The sequence below is a fragment of the Pongo pygmaeus genome, chromosome 1 (assembly GCF_028885625.2).
Source record: "Pongo pygmaeus isolate AG05252 chromosome 1, NHGRI_mPonPyg2-v2.0_pri, whole genome shotgun sequence".
Classification (NCBI taxonomy): Eukaryota; Metazoa; Chordata; class Mammalia; order Primates; family Hominidae; genus Pongo; species Pongo pygmaeus.
The window spans coordinates 47,203,574-47,219,935 of NC_072373.2; the positions used below are offsets into that span (position 1 = coordinate 47,203,574).

The following is a 16,362-nucleotide window of genomic DNA, read 5'->3' on the forward strand; positions in this document are numbered from 1 at the left end:
TGAACCTGTGAGGCGGAGGTTGCAGTGAGCCGAGATCGTGCCACTGCACTCCAGCATGGTGACAGAGCGAGACTCCGTCTCAAAAAAAAAAAAAAAATAGATACTAATCTGCCTGAAAGTTTGGGGCTCTGTTTATGAGTCTCCAGGACTCTTAATCTGGTCCCACTCTAGCTGTACGATAGAGCTCTTATTGTTTCCTGAGAGCTTCCCTCCAGTAAAGCTGCTTCCCACCTGTGCTCATCCCTCTGCCAGCTCAACTTCCTACCTGGGTCTTTACCTACAATTTCTTCCTGTGAAATGCCTCTCCCCGCCCCCATCACTGCCGCCTCAATCCCGGTCATCCTTTAAGGCTCATCTCAGGATTAGTCCACAATGATCTTTCCACATTGCTCTGGACTCCCACCACTGTTTTAGCTAATACTCTGCAAGTTATGGTTGGAGTTATATACCATTTTGTCCTGTTTCCTGTTTCACCTATGTTACTTTGTGTCTTCAATGAGGCTGAAGGATGCTTGGGGAGGGCCATGTCAGTCTGACCCTCTGTTTGTGTTTATCACTAAACACAGTGCAGGGAATATTGGGTGCTCAGCGAATGCTGAAATAAAATAATAAATGGTGGCTTTGGGGAACCAGAGACAACTTCTCAGTCCCCCTGGGGACAAGGTGCTGAGGAGTGATCCTGTAAACCAGATCTCAGTTCCTTTCCTCATTCTTCTCTGGGCACATCCCAACCAAGGCAAGGGCAGTGCCAGGCCCAGGCTAATAGTAGGTGGCTTGTGCCGTGGGTTTTCCCAGGCTGGAAGGGCCCAGGGCCATTTCTGCTGTTGATACACCCCCAGGAAGTGCCCAAAACCAAGCTAATGAGGCCTGGGACTACTTAGAGCTGCACTGGGGCTTGGGGAGCCAGGGCGGGAGGGTGGGGGACGGTGGGGGACAGCTACATCTTTTATAAGGACCATGGGAGGTGAGGAGGTAAGAGCATGAGGCAGCTCAGGCTGGCTTCAGCTCCTGCCCTTGGGACAGAAGGACACCCACAGAAACCAACAGAGGCGCTTACAGTTCCTGCAGTCTGCCCAGGGTCCGGATGGCCACGGGGAACTCCTGCAGCTCGTTATAATTCAGGTCTCTGGAACAGAAAGCAGAGCAGTCATTAGAGCAAAGGCTTAATGGGGCATGTCAGGGTCCCTGAGAAATGGAAACTTGGCTCTGGGCTTAGCCAGGGAGATGGGTTTTCCAATCTGTTGGATCCAGCGGCCAATGTCTGGAAACACATTTTTGGAATGTTCGTGCTCCAGTCCTATTCTACAAATCCTCAGGCGTGGAATCTTCCTGGCTGCAGAACTGTTTTGAGGGGGCAGACATACTTCAGGGGTGCAGATACCTGGAACCATCTCCCTCAGAATAGACCCTGCCAACTGAATAAAGCATCTCAAGCCTTTGGAGACATCAGAGGAGTGGAGGAAGGGGGGAAGTGGGTGATCGTTAACTTCTTATAACCACCACTAGGGATTCCAAAAGGTTCCCCAGGTGACCACTGTGGTCTCCATCTGTGGTCTTTGCTGTTATCCTCCATAAAAATGGGGAGTGTTTCTTCTCTCTGGGTGAAGGCACAACAGCTATTTTCTCTTACACTTTTCTGTACTTTCCAATTTTTTTTTTGCAATGAGCATATATCACACGTATAATCAGAAAATGATAAAGGCAATTTTAAAAAGGGGTAGCAACCCAAGTTGGCAAGAATGTGGGGAAACAAGCATCCTGATAAATTATTAGTGGGAATTTAAATGTGTACAACCCTTTAGAAACTATTTGACAACATCTTTTCAAATTAAAAGATTCATACCCAGGTACTCCAAGTCTAGGAATGTGTAAGGATAAGTATAAGGATGCTCAGAACAGCACTGCTTAGGCACCAGAGGAAAAATATTGACCCATAAGTGACCACAGCTTCACTCCATCAACTCTTTTAAGGAAACTTCTGTGTCCGTGCCTTTTGTGGAGATGACAGGGCAAGAGAAGGAAGAGAAATGGAAGAGGCCGAGGGCAACTTTTATTTTCATCAGAAAAGATTTAGAATTGCCTGTGACAAATAGAAAAGAGCCCCAAAGGTAGGGGAGCCCTGGGGAAAGAGGTGAGCATTGGAGTTTTGAGGCAGATAGTAAAGATTGACTTGGAAGTAGAGAGTAAGAACTACAGGGTACTTCTAGAAAGTTGTACTCCCTGTTATGTAATGAGATCGCCTATCATCGAAGAGCTTCCAAAATTTTAAAGTTGGCTTTCATTTTACTCAGTAGTCAACGACTTAACCCCATGTGGAAATGTGACTGATTTGGGGGTGGCTTAATGCCTCTTGGATCCTGTTTCTGGGGTCCTGGGATTTGGCAATAGGTTGGGGGAAGACTTAGTTACAGCATCCCTCCCTAGCCTCCCAGGATGACCCCGGCCCACCTTCTCAGCCTTTTAAAGCCACCCCTGCCCTGACAACTTTCATGGTTGTCCATCCAAGCCAGGGCAGGGGGACCACATGGAGGCCCTTTAATTACAGAGTGACTTGGCAGGGTTTTGTGGATAAATACCATGTTAACATGGAGATAATGACAGGCTCCTCTGCGTGACAGGGTCATTACACTTAATAGTCCACAGGTAGAGCCAAGAACCCAGCCCAAGGGCCAGAGGGGCAGTGACAAGCGTCTGGCAGCCAGTGAGCCGGATAATTGTCACACACACACACACACACACACACACACACACTAATTACCCGATTACCCTCAGACTGCCCTGGTGATCTTGGGTAATTACAGTAGAAAATCCCTTCTGCTTTGCTTCTCTCTGCTCCATTCTCTAGTGAGTCAGATACCTTTGCCTCTCATGCATCAAACCTTGTTGATTTGCTCACAGAGAGGCTCCCACAGGCTGTGTGAAGGATGTGGTCAGGCGGAGGCCAGGACGTGTGCAAAGCACTTTGACTAAAACCAGAGGTATTGGAGTTGGAAACAGGGAGGAATTTTCAAACTGTGGAGTTCCTGGAGTTCTACCAGGGGCTACAGAAAATGCCTAGAAAACCAGACTGGGAGAATTGAGGATGGCAGCAAGGATGAAAGCAATGGCCTCTCTTTTTGGTCTTAAATTGTATATATGATTCATTCTCATATCTCAGGTTCCAAAAGCAGGTGTTCCCCTTCATCTTGGCTCAGCTCAATCAGGAATTCTCCATTGTTGCAAGAGAACTAGATTTCCCATAAATGACATGGAAGTATCTTTATTGAAAAGTCTTTTTTTTTTTTTTGAGATGGAGTCTTGCTCTGTCGCCTGGGCTGGAGTGCAGTGGCGTGATCTCGGCTCACTGCAACCTCTGCCTCCCAGGTTCTAGGTTCCAGTGATTCTCCTGCCTCAGCCTCCTGAGTAGCTGGGATTACAGGCGTGTGCCACCACACTGGGCTAATTTTTGTATTTTTAGTAGAGACGGGGTTTCACCATGTTGCTCAGGCTGGTCTCAAACTCCTGACCTCAGGTGATCTGCCCACCTCGGCCACCTAAAGTGCTGGGATTACAGGCATGAGCCACCGTGCTCAGCTGAAAAGTCTTAATATTGCATTATTATCTCAAATGCAAAGTATTGCATTGATCTGGCTTCAGAGACTTTGCTTGCTATTCCATAGGCCTAGCATGCTCTTCCCCAAATACTTCTATGGTTTACTCACTTCATTCAGGTCTCTGCCCAAATTATACCTCATCAGAGAGCCCTTCTCTGACTACTCTATCTAAAATAGCATATCCTGTCATTTGCTATTCCCTTATCCAGTGTGGTAGATTAAAAGTGATCACAAATCCTTTGCAGCTTCTCCTCTCAAGACGTGACATCTACCTTGGGCTGGGATGGCCTTGTGACTAGCATGGTCCAACAGAATGAGATGGAAGTGATATAGTGCGACTTGGTCCCTAGTCACATGAGGCCTCACAGCCTCTGCCTTTGCTTTCTTGAAATGCTCCCACCACTATGTAAGAAATTCCAGACTAGACTCTTGAATGATGAGGGCCATGTGGAGAGAGAAGACCAGCCGACAACCAATACCAAAGCCCCAGACATATGAGTGGCCTCCCTAGACCTCCTAGCTCTAGTTGAGCGCCCAGATGACTACAAACTCATGAATGAGCCCAGGGGATGGCTCCAGCAGAAGAACCAACCTGATGAGCTAGCAAAGCCGTAATTCATGAAGAATAATAAAGTGATATTTTAAGCCACTAAATTTTGGGGTGATTTGTTATGTAGCAATATAGAATAAGACAGCTTCCGTTCTTTCTTCACAGAACTTAATCACCTGACATATATTTGTTTATTTTCTTCTCACCCAATTAGAATGAAAGCTTCTTGAAAATAGAAACATTGTTTCATATTCTAAACACCAGAATAATCCTGGTGCATAGCAGGAACTCAACAAATACTTGATGGATAAAGCAATGAAGATGTCTAAATAAACTGATTAATGAAAACACTAATGGACTCTTAAGAGAATCTACAGTATTTGGGGGAACGTCCTTAAGATTTTGAGGTTGATGTTGCAAAAGGCACAAGATAGTTCCTGAGTGGCTTGCCCGGGGCCACAGAGACCATGGGATGGTTTCATGTGACTTTGCTATCATTGAGTCCTTATACAGTTCATTAGACCCATGTCCAGGCAATCCATTGAGTAGTTCCAGCCTTCCTTGGCAGTTTCTGGTCGGGAATTTTGCAGGAGTGGTCTAACAGACAGTAGCAAAAGACATATGGTAAAAGGCATGTGAACTACAAGTCTATTTTTGTTGAGAAATGTGAAAGAATAAAAACTGTGCAAAGGTCAAAGAGAATGCTGCAAACTCCATGCCAATGAGGTGGCCGGAACTTTCCCATTTGGACATCAACACAGATTTAATGACCTGGGAAATTGCCAAAGTCCTGCTTCATATAGTACCATGTAGATGTAACCTGTGGCTCTAATTGTCCAGGGAACATGTCTTTGCAACTCTCTCCGCTCCTGATGGATTCAACTCAGTGCAATGAACATTTGTTGCCTCCTCGCAATACACAAAGAATTCTGCTGGGTAAAGCGGAAGGTAGAGAGACGGGCTTAAAAAAAAACCCACTCCTATCTAGACAAATGCACAAGATGATGAAAGAGCATCTTTGACATGACTGTGGAGAGCACACGAAGCATCAGGACCTTCACAGACTGCAGTGATCACACAGAGCTGGAAAGACCATGAGGGCTTCATGGAAATGTGACATGTGTCATAGAACAGCAGGATTTCAATATGAAGGGATGAATGGATCAAGAAGAGAGAGCATGATTTAGAGGAAGTCAGTGCTGTGGAGTCGTGTTTGGAAAAGAGCAAGCAATATCGCTTGGTTGGAGCAAAGGGCAATACTTGGAGGTAATTCTAGAGGGCTCTCTCCTCTGGATTGTTGTACACTTCTTATCTGCTGTCCCTGCCTCCAAGTCATCCATATGAAAACATTGGTTGAGCACTGTCTGTGTGCCAGCCACTAAGTGTTTTGACTGAATAATCTCTTAATCCTCCCAACAGCCTCAAGAGGCAGTTACTACTATTATACCCATTTGACAGTTGAGGAAAGCGAGGCACAGAGAGATTAAATTAGTCACTCATATTACACAACTGATACCTGGCTGTGGCAGAGTCTACTGTCCGTAAGTCAAAATCTACTCTCTCTTTTCTCCATAGCTGCACTGACCAATACAATAGCCACTAGGCATGTGTGGCTATTTAAATTAACTACAAATAAATAAAATGTAAGATTTGGCTCTCGGTTTCACTAGCCACCCTTCAAGTGCTCAGTAGCAACATGTGGCAAGCAGCTATCATATAAGAACAGATGCAGAACATTTCCATCAACCCAGAAAGTTCTACTGGGCAGTGCTAGCTTATCGTAATAGGAAGAATGCCAGGAATGGAGCAAGAGTGGACTTCTTGGCCTCCCTCACAGTAGGTGTGTCAGAAGTGGTGCATACTGTATCTAGTCCAGGATTTATAAAATAGACAACCTGTCTCCTCACTGGTCTCTCTACCCTTCCACCAGCTACAGGCCAAAAACAATGAGGCCCTGGAGGTGGCAAGCTCCCAAGAAGCCAGATCCCTGAGTCATCACATGGAGGAGGCCACCTGCCAAGAAGACACACTCTCCTTAGACTGTTACATGATCCAGAAATAAACTTCTATTGTGTTTGTGCCATTATACATGTTTCAGTCTATATGTCACAGCCATTTAGCCTACATGAACTAATTCGGTGTCACAGCCAGGATTTGAACCCTGGCAGTGTGATTCTGAAGCCCACACTCTTAGCTACTACACATCTGCTGGAAAGATCTTTTTAAAATGCAAAACTGAGTCTGTCACTCTCCTGTTGAAAAATCTGGAAAGGCTTCCAGAACAAGGGCTTACAGACAAAATCCAAATCCCTTAATGGGCTCCGATGCCCTTAACTAATCCCTCAGTTTCATCTGCCATTTCAGCCCTTCATGGGTTGTGCCATTTTCACACCCTTGTGTAGTTACTTGCGCCCCTCATGCCCTCAGCCTGAAATACCCTTTCCCCACATCCTCAGCTGTTAAAATCCTAGTCATCCTTTGAAGTCCGGTTCAAATATACCTTTCTCCCTCAATCCAACCCAATCCCTGTAGTCAGAATGAGTTACTCACTCTCTCGGAACTTTTCTGGGATTTTCGTCCTCTGCATGCATAGTGTTACAATGGTAATGATAGAGGATAATAGTAATTACTATGTAATAGTCATGGTTCTAGTGATTTGCATATATTAATTCATTTAATTGCCATGCCAACCCTTTGAGGTAGGTACCATAATGGCCTCCATTTTGGAGATGAGAAACTGAGGCACAGAGGGAGATAATCACTTGACCACAGTTCCACAGCTAGTATTAGAAGGGCGGGGATTGAAGCCCAGGCAGTTTGAGTCCAGAGTTGGGTTTTCTGCATGCATATTGTCTCCCCAATGAGACAGGAAGCTTGTTGAGGTTGGGAAGCATATGGGTTCACTTCTGGATCTCCCACAGCCCAGGCAAAAGGCCACACATGTGAATGTTCATTGTTGTAGATGATCATGAGTCCACTGTGCAGGGTCTCAAGATGGGGGCTCCTTTGGCCTTGGTAGCTGGCTGCTTCATGGCAGTGTCTTGGCCTTTGGGATTAGACTCTAACATGCAGACCAGGCTCAGTGTGTATCTTTCATTGCAGGATGGCTTATGATGCCCTAAACTTCAGCTGGAAAACTCATCCATGGCTTAATAGACTATTCTCTTTTTTTTTTTTTTTTTTTTCCTTTTATTTTTTTTATTTTTCTTTTATTATTATTATTATTATACTTTAGGTTTTATGGTACATGTGCACAATGTGCAGGTAAGTTACATATGTATACATGTGCCATGCTGGTGCGCTGCACCCACCAACTCGTCATCTAGCATTAGGTATATCTCCCAGTGCTATCCCTCCCCCCTCCCCCCACCCCACAACAGTCCCCAGAGTGTGATGTTCCCCTTCCTGTGTCCATGTGTTCTCATTGTTTAATTCCCACCTATGAGTGAGAATATGCGGTGTTTGGTTTTTTGTTCTTGCGATAGTTTACTGAGAATGATGATTTCCAATTTCATCCATGTCCCTACAAAGGACGTGAACTCATCATTTTTTATGGCTGCATAGTATTCCATGGTGTATATGTGCCACATTTTCTTAATCCAGTCTATCATTGTTGGACATTTCGGTTGGTTCCAAGTCTTTGCTATTGTGAATAATGCCGCAATAAACATACGTGTGCATGTGTCTTTATAGCAGCATGATTTATAGTCCTTTGGGTATATACCCAGTAATGGGATGGATTAAAGACTTAAATGTTAGACCTAAAACCATAAAAACCCTAGAAGAAAACCTAGGCATTACCATTCAGGACATAGGCATGGGCAAGGACTTCATGTCTAAAACACCAAAAGCAATGGCAACAAAAGCCAAAATTGACAAATGGGATCTAATTAAACTAAAGAGCTTCTGCACAGCAAAAGAAACTACCATCAGAGTGAACAGGCAACCTACAAAATGGGAGAAAATTTTCGCAACCTACTCATCTGACAAAGGGCTAATATCCAGAATCTACAATGAACTCCAACAAATTTACAAGAAAAAAACAAACAACCCCATCAAAAAGTGGGCGAAGGACATGAACAGACACTTCTCAAAAGACTATTCTCTTTAACAGCCCACAATCAGCCAGAAGCCCAGGAAGAGTTCATTGTTCTGTCTCCTGCTCCCGGGAGCTAGAAGCAGAGGGGGAAGGACTGAAGTTAAAGAGAAACCACTTCCAACTCCAGCCAGAGCTCAGTCTGGAAGCTGCAGCCGTCTATAGCTAAGACACCCCTTCATCTGCTCAACTGTTTCTAGCCAAATCTAATCAAAACAGATGGCAAATCCATGCAATCGGTAAAAGTAGCTGAGAAGGCAACCCCAGCCCTAAGCTGTTCAAGGACCCACATGGCTAGTTTTCTCTTTTCCATCAGGCTACGCAGAAATGGCCAACTTCCGAGATCTCTGAGGAGCCTCCCTGTAGATTCAGATGTAGATTCAGACAACAGAGCTGGCAGGATTTTACAGTCATCCTGTCCAGTCCCTTCTTTTGCTTTTTATTTTTTATTTTTTTTGAGACAGAGTTTTGCTCCTGTTGCCCAGGCTGGAGTGCAATGGCGCGATCTCAGCTCACTACAACCTTCACCTCCTGGGTTCAAGTGATTCTCCTGCCTCAGCCTCCCAAGCAGCTGGGATTACAGGCATGCACCACCACACCCTTGTATTTTTAGTAGAGATGGGGTTTCTCCATGTTGGTCAGGCTGGTCTTGAACTCCTGACCTCAGGCGATCCGCCCACCTCAGCCTCCCAAAGTGCTGGGATTACAGGTGTGAGCCACCGCACCCGGCCCCCTTTTTTTTTTATTGATGAGGAAATGAGCTTGGAGAGAGGAGGTAAATTGCTGCAAGTCCCAGAGCCAGGACTCAAACTCAGGCCTCTTGGCTCCTGGTTTAAAACACTTTCCTATATTCTACACAGAGCTGGATCCTGGCTAGGCTCTAAATAGCAGGGCTAACAAAAAAATTTTAGGGAGAGAGGATAAATGGACATGGAGGATTGGGCTTCTGCAGGAGTTTCTTTTGATGCTTATAAGCATGTCAAAGCCAAATAATTATGATTTGGAAGTTAGATGTCTTTTTGTATGTTATCTGTGTTAGAGAGAGTTCTTGCCTTCTGTGCACCAACAGGATCATCTTGAACAAATCTCTTAATTTTCTTAGCTCATTTCTTCACCTGTAAATGGGACATACCCATTGCATAAGATTGCTCTGTTCACCTGGTCCAGAGACTAGCACAGAGTAGATGTTCAAATAATGCCAATTCCTTTGACCTCTTCCTTTTACTAGACATAAGCTACTAGAACAGACACTTTCATTCTTTAGATACTACAAAAGTCAGCATGCAAGTTGGCCCATCCCCTTTTCATAGCAATTAAGAAAGATGAATATCATTAATTGGGTTTCCACTTACATTTTTATTCTCAAGGCTAACATTTGTGTTTATTACTGGATCACAGATAAGGGCACATGGGGGAATATGGGTGAGCCTAGCTCCCCAGTGTGAAATGCAAAACACAGAAATTTTGGATAGACTGTAAACTCTGAATTGCCTTTTATCTCCCAAAGGCCTGGAACAAAGGCAAGCTAGCACAATGAATACATGTCTTAATTGCTTTTCTCATACTGCAGACAGAGCCTCTGTCCTAAATATGACTCCACGTGCTTGGGGCAGATGACTGGGTGAGCCAGGAACCAACCAAAACTTTAAAACTAATAGTATTGTTTTACCTTCTAAACAATCTACATAAAAGGCCACCCATTAATAAATGCAGCAATGAGTAAAGCTGTCGTTAGTTTCCATTGAGAGACACAGATACAACCTCCCTCCTTCCACCTACGTTCTCTTTCTTGCCAGAGAGAAAATTCAGAATCTACCTGAAGCAATAGCAGTGCTGATTTTAATGAAAATGACTGATCTCTGAGATTGAGATTACTTGTTGCCCTGCCCTAATGAAGCACCTGGAACCACAGAAACCTAGAATTAGAAGGGAGGTAAAAATAGTCCAACCTGCCGCCAAAGAGGAATCATCTCTGAGATTTCGGCCCAATGAGGATCCAGTTTGTACTAGAACTATCTAAAGGGCAAGGCACTCACTGACATGCTGGGTGTCTGGTGCTGTCACTGTTGGGCCACTCTGCAGATTAAGTAATCCTTCCTTACTGTCAGCTGGAGTGCCCATCTTCCCTTCCCTGCTTGGCCCTCATCCTGTCATCTGGAAGAGCATAAAATGTAATCTGCCTTCCAAAGATGATCATTGTACTCTATCCAAGGCTTGTCTTCAGTTCTTTGAATCACATTTTGTGACACTTCATATTCTCACCACCCTCCCCAGGAGAGCCTTTGCCACTCTAAGATATGGCACCCAGAACAGGATCCAATCCTCTGGATGCAATCAGACCTCTGTAGGCAACATGCCTCTCACCTGGATGTTTGGGGCCCGCTAATGCAGGCGACCTGAAGGCTCTGAGGTGTTCCTGACCACAGCAGAATGTGGCCCAATAATCTTTCCCAGAGACTTGGATCTGTTGGTCAAAAGCTGGGGTCTTGCAGTTCTGAACAACTGGCTTATGGGAAGGTGACCTGGACCAAAGGGAGGGCCAAGGGACCATCCTCGTGGGTTCAGTCCATATCCAGGCCATTTCTCCAAGACAGCATGGGACACCTGTGCCAGCTCCTGGGCTGTGAGAGGACTGACTAGAGGACACTTACATCTAGGGCTCAGAGGAGAGGTCTGGGCTAGAGACTGCATATCTCGGAGTATAGATGTGACTGCAGCTGGGAACAACCTTAGATGTTAGACGATCCAATGCCTCCCAGTACAGATGGGGAAACTGAAGCCCAGAGAGGATAAAGATTTGCCAGGAGCCATAAATCTATTTGTTGAAATATTTGTTCACCAAACATTTATTAAGTACCTTCCCTGTGCCTGGCACTGGGTCAAGTGCTGCAAAGACAAAAGTGAACAAAACTCATGGAGCGGTAGGAGATTGGCAATTAAGTGAGTAAATACATTATTAGGATATCAGATTGCAGTGCGTGCTATGGAAAAAAATTAAGTAGAAAATGGAGAGTGCTGGGAATGGAGGTTGCAAAGTGGTGACCAGGGAGGATACTTAAAAGGTGACATTTGAGCAAAGTCTTGGAGGAGGTGAGGAAGTAAACCATGTGGATAATGGTGGAAAGAACATTTCAGACAAAAGGAAAAGGCTTGATGCAGGAGCAAACGTAGTGTATTCAAGGAGGCCATCGTGCCTGGAGTAGATTGAGGAAGGGGTGATACCAGAGAGGCAGCAAGGGGCCACAGCATCTGAGGCCTTGTAGACCAGTACAGAATGTTGGCTTTTTTTTTCCTGGAGTATGATGAGGAATCACTGGAGGGTTTGGAATAGAAAAGTGACATGACCTGATTTGTATATTAAAATAGTCACTCTGGTTGTTGTGTTGAAAATAGATTGTAGGATGACAAGAATGAAAGCAGAGTGACCAGATAGAAGGCCACTGCAATAACCCAGGTGAGAGAAGGATGGCGGCTTGGAGCATCATGGTAGCAGTGGAAGGGGTGAGAAGTGGTCAGATTCTTAATATAGTTGGAAGACGGGGCCAATGGAGTTTGCTGACAGCTTGGATGTGGGATGTGAGAGAAAGAGAGTTGTTTTGGATGACTCCAAGGTTTGGGCCTGAGTAACTGCAGGAGTAAAGCTGTTATCACTGAGCTGGGGAAGACTTCTGGTGGGATGGGTTCAGGGAAAGACTCTGGGGTTCAGTCTGGAAGTCTGGATATTTGTTAGATATCCAGTGAGCATGTTAAGAGGGCCTTTGAATATTTAAGTCTGGAGTTCAGGAGACAGGTCTGGGCTGGAATTATCAGCAAACATACAAGACCAGATGAGAACATGGAGGGAGAGAAGCGTAAACAGAACTTGAGCCTTGGGAGAACTTGAGCCTTGGGACATGCCAAGGTTAAGGGGTTAGGGTGATGAGGTCAGAAATGCTGGGAACAGTGCATTCATGTTAAGTTTAGAAGAACTCAGGACTTCTGATCTAGAACCCTTTAGTCTCTGGGATAGCAGGGGCTACACTGTGTTGTTCATAAATGTTTTACCGGTGCCTATAATGGTGGCCTGGCATATACTAAAAACTTAATAAATATTTATGGAACGAGTGAATCTAAAGAAACAGAAGAAAAGAGAGTGGTAATCTTTAATTCTTACCAGCTCCTCCTTCCTACAGATATGGGAGGGCCAGACCTGAACTTTGTTTCCTCTCCATGACATCTACTACGGAACCTGTGGGCCAAGCTCCCCACCCCCCTTAACCTCCCTTCCTCTCCATTCCAGACCAGCTGGCTGGGGTGCCTGGAGCAGTCGGCAGAGGGGGTAGAGTTCACAGGGGAAGTTTTGTCCCCATTGCCAGCAGGGGAGGGAGAGGCAGCAATGACAGGAGCAGTGACCTTGGCTACCCCCACACCAGGGCAATGGGAAAGGGAATGTTGTGCTGGGAAGAACTATTAATAACTCGTCACGGTCACAGAACGCAACACAAACTCATTGGGCAGCTCAATTTTCTGCCTGTTAAAAGTGATTAGTGGTTCTGAGGGGGAAGCCAGAAAAAAAAAGTTTTATATGGAACAATAAATTCCTCTATAAGCCACAAAACCCTACAAATCTGCAGCTAATAAACCCACAAATGTAAGATGATTAAGAACTGACGAGGAAAGAGAGTTCCTTGATTCTTAGCCTCAAGAGACAGTGTGGTCTGATGGGCTGACGCTGGGCCAAAGGCAGAGAAACCCAAGTTAAAATCCTGGCTCTTAATTAGCTGGGTGTCCTTAGGCAAGTCATCCACCCTCTGTCTCAGTTTCCCCATCTGTAACATGAGGATACACAATTCCTGCCTTGTCTTTCTCAACAAGTGATTGGGGGATAAATAAGATATGACACAAGACAGCCTTTCAGAAAAAAAAAATTTCTAATTCTCTTAACTGCAGGGAATTATTATTTGCCCAGTGACTAGTGGGATGATCAGCACTTACCTTGAGACATGAAGGCAAATTTGTGAGATTCATCTGGACCTCTGCCCCAACCTATTAGCCTGTCCCCAGAGGGCTCTGTCATGGAGCCCGCCAGGATAGCTGTAGAGTAGGTTGAATTATATGTAGCCCCCAAAAGATATGTCCAAACCTGGTACCTGTGAATGTGAGCTTATTCGGAAAGAGGGCCTCTGCAGAAGGAATTACAAATCTTAAGATGAGATCATCCTTGGTTAACAGGGTGGGCCCCAAATCCGATGGCAAATGTTCTTACAAGAAGAGGAGACACACAGAGGAGAGACACAGAAGAAAACAAAAAAGGCAACCTGAAGATAGAGTAAGAGATTGGAGTGATGGGTCTACAAGTCAAGGATTGCCACCAGACACCAGAAGTGAGGTGAGAGGCATGGAATGGATTCCGCCTCAAACCCTCCAGAAGGCACCATCCCTGCTAACACCTTGATTTTGGACTTCTGACCTCTAGAACTGTGAGAGAATAAGTTGCTGTTTTTTTAAGCCACTAAATTTGTGATAATTTGTTATGGCAGCCACAGGAAATTAACACAGTAGCCATGCCTTGACTGCCTGGAAATTCCCATCCATCCTACAGAGGAGATGAGACACAGCATGGACCACTGTGAAATGACACTTCTGGGTAACATCCTCCCAGCCACCTTAAGACACATTCCATCCAACATTAAATGGGAGGACAGGAAAGGAAGCCAACATAAATCAAGCACCTATAATGTTCCAGGCACCATGTGAAGTCATCTCATTTAATGCGATCCTTGCCAACAATCTTCTCAATTGAAAACTATTATCCCCATTTTCTATTTATGGAAATCGAGGCTCTTGAGAAGTCAGGTGACTTGCACCTGTCACATGCTGGTGGCAGAGCCAGGATTTGAATCTAAGTCTGCTGAGTCAAGATGAATCCTCATTCTACCCTGGGAAGAACCCTGAGCCCTGGGAGGACCTCGGTGGAAGTCCACCTGGTTTCCTGTCCCTGGCCAAAGGCTGACATCAGGGCCAGGAGTGAGGGGTGGCCAGATACTCTCAGAACCAAGTCAGAGCCAGTTTCCTGTTGGCATTAGTGGTTTCAAAGACACACACAGAGAGGAACATTTTCTAGCTACAGTTGCTGTTGAAGTAAAAATGTTCTGTGGAAACAGATCACCAGAGCATCCATCACCAGAGGAGATTTGATGTGGAAGGTACAATTTTGTATTATAAGGCAGAATTCAATACATTTCTTCTTTGCCCTCTTCCTATCCCAGGCCCCTGTTGAATGCTGGTCCTGATTTAGAGAGAGAGCTGGGGCCAGGAGATTTCTGTTCTCACTATGGCCCCAGGCTCTCCTCCAAAGGGAAGTGTCCAGCCAGCACAGGGCTCCAGTTGGGGCTGATTTGTTTAATGAGGTTATAACAAGGCCCAGGGAGCATCACCCAGGCCCAAGAGAGGTGAGACACTGTTGTCCCTGGGTCCATCCTGGGCCCTGTCTCCTCCTGGGTTCTAGCTGAGATTCAGCCATCAAGTTCCCAGATCTAGAGCATGAGGGTGGGCCCTTTAGGATGCAATTGGGTTTGCTAGACCTTTTTTCTTCTTGCGAAGATTTTCAAAGATCATTAGCTGTCAGGCTAGACTAGCTCCTCATGGCCTCCAGGCACACATTTCCAAACACTGACCTAGGGTTTCAGGTCCTGAGACCTCCTGGGAAAGTCTTCCTAGAAATGTTCTTCACCATGCTCTCTTATCTCTCAGCCTAGGTACCTGGGAAGTCCTATGATTGATGTGACCTTGACGGAGCTAGGGCTAAATGAAGCAACGTATTACGAAGCAAGAGGTATGGTTTCTAGTGGTTTACCATCACTTGCAAACTACAGAGACATGGGCAACTCACCCCCAAATACCTACATTTGGTCTGATCTGGTTAAGTGGAAATACTACTTCACAGTCTGGGGGCTAGACCACCTCTGATTCTCAATTTCCCAGCAAGTTGGAGTCATCCTCATTGTGGAAGTAGAAAGGAGTTGAGGATGCAGGATGGAGCACGACCTGTCTGCTTCTGGCTGAGGTTTCTTGGCAAAGTCTGGAATGATGATGACTACATCAGGAGAAACGTCCTGGGAGCTTCCTTCCTACGAGGTCAGACTTTCCCAGAGGGCAACAAGGTTTCTGTACGAAGGGGGTGGGGCAGGTGGAGTTGGCACGATTTGTTCTGCTAAGCAAGAGAGAGGTCTTAACAGTGCCCATCCCCTGAACCCTGCCCAAATGACTTGGATTTGCTGGCTCTTTTGGAGTAAAAGAGCATGGTGTATGTCTCTCACACTTTCTCCCCATCTCTGAGGTAGCCCATTGTGCAGATGAAGGAAGTGAGGCTCACAGAGGTGAAGTTACTTCCTCTGGCTGACCCAGCTTGCAGAGGCAAAGCCAGGGTTGGAAGCCAAACAGCATGGTCTCCAGAGCTGAGGGCATAACAGAGGCTGTGTTGCTGCAGGTGCATTTGTGATGGGCATTTCTGTGCTGTGCTGGGTTGTGGGGTGGGGCTGCCTATGTGGAGTGAGGGTCATGTAGGGCTTGAAACATGTGGCACGTGTGCTGCACGTGCACATGATTGGCTGTGCAGTTCCAGATGCCTGTGTGACCACGCGTGTGCATGCCCGCACCTGGCCCCTCCTCCCCAGGTGGTATGGCTGGGGGCCGCTTTCCCCACTTAGAGGAGTCTGCAGAGGAGCCAAACCACAGCTCCAGCCAAACCGCAGCTTGGGCTGCAGGGGTTTGATCTTCCCTCTGCTGCTGGAGATGAGAGAAGTCTAAGTGGCAGAGATTTACGGGGCCTGAGGGAGAAATACCCTTCCAGTGAGAAGCTCACATGAAAAGCTCCAGAGTAATAACTGAGGCTGCAAAGCGTGCCAATTATGCAACAATTAAAAGGTTTGACTATCATTTCTCTCTCCTTTTATTCTCCCATCTACTCCTCCCCCTGCCACATCTGGCTGCCCCTGCAGGCTCCCCAGCAAATGCTCTGGGGAACAGAGGATAAAGAACACACTTTTCCCCTTTTTAATTGGAGATCAAAAGTTGGAAGAAGAACTCACCCCCTCAAGGGCAGGAAGAAAGGGGTATTGTTGAGATGGAGGCCCTCAGAGGAG

At 45.9% G+C, this 16,362-nt stretch overlaps 1 protein-coding gene across 3 annotated transcripts in view; it reads right to left on the reverse strand.

Annotated features, from left to right (window-relative positions):
- Positions 1 to 16,362, reverse strand: part of LGR6 (leucine rich repeat containing G protein-coupled receptor 6) — a 129,018-nt gene that overhangs the window by 23,937 nt on the left and 88,719 nt on the right. For all 3 annotated transcript variants that reach the window (XM_054462093.2, XM_054462121.2, XM_054462130.2), the window contains one exon: positions 1,058 to 1,126. In XM_054462093.2, the coding sequence (XP_054318068.1) occupies positions 1,058 to 1,126 (69 nt within the window). The remainder of the gene's footprint in view (positions 1 to 1,057; positions 1,127 to 16,362) is intronic.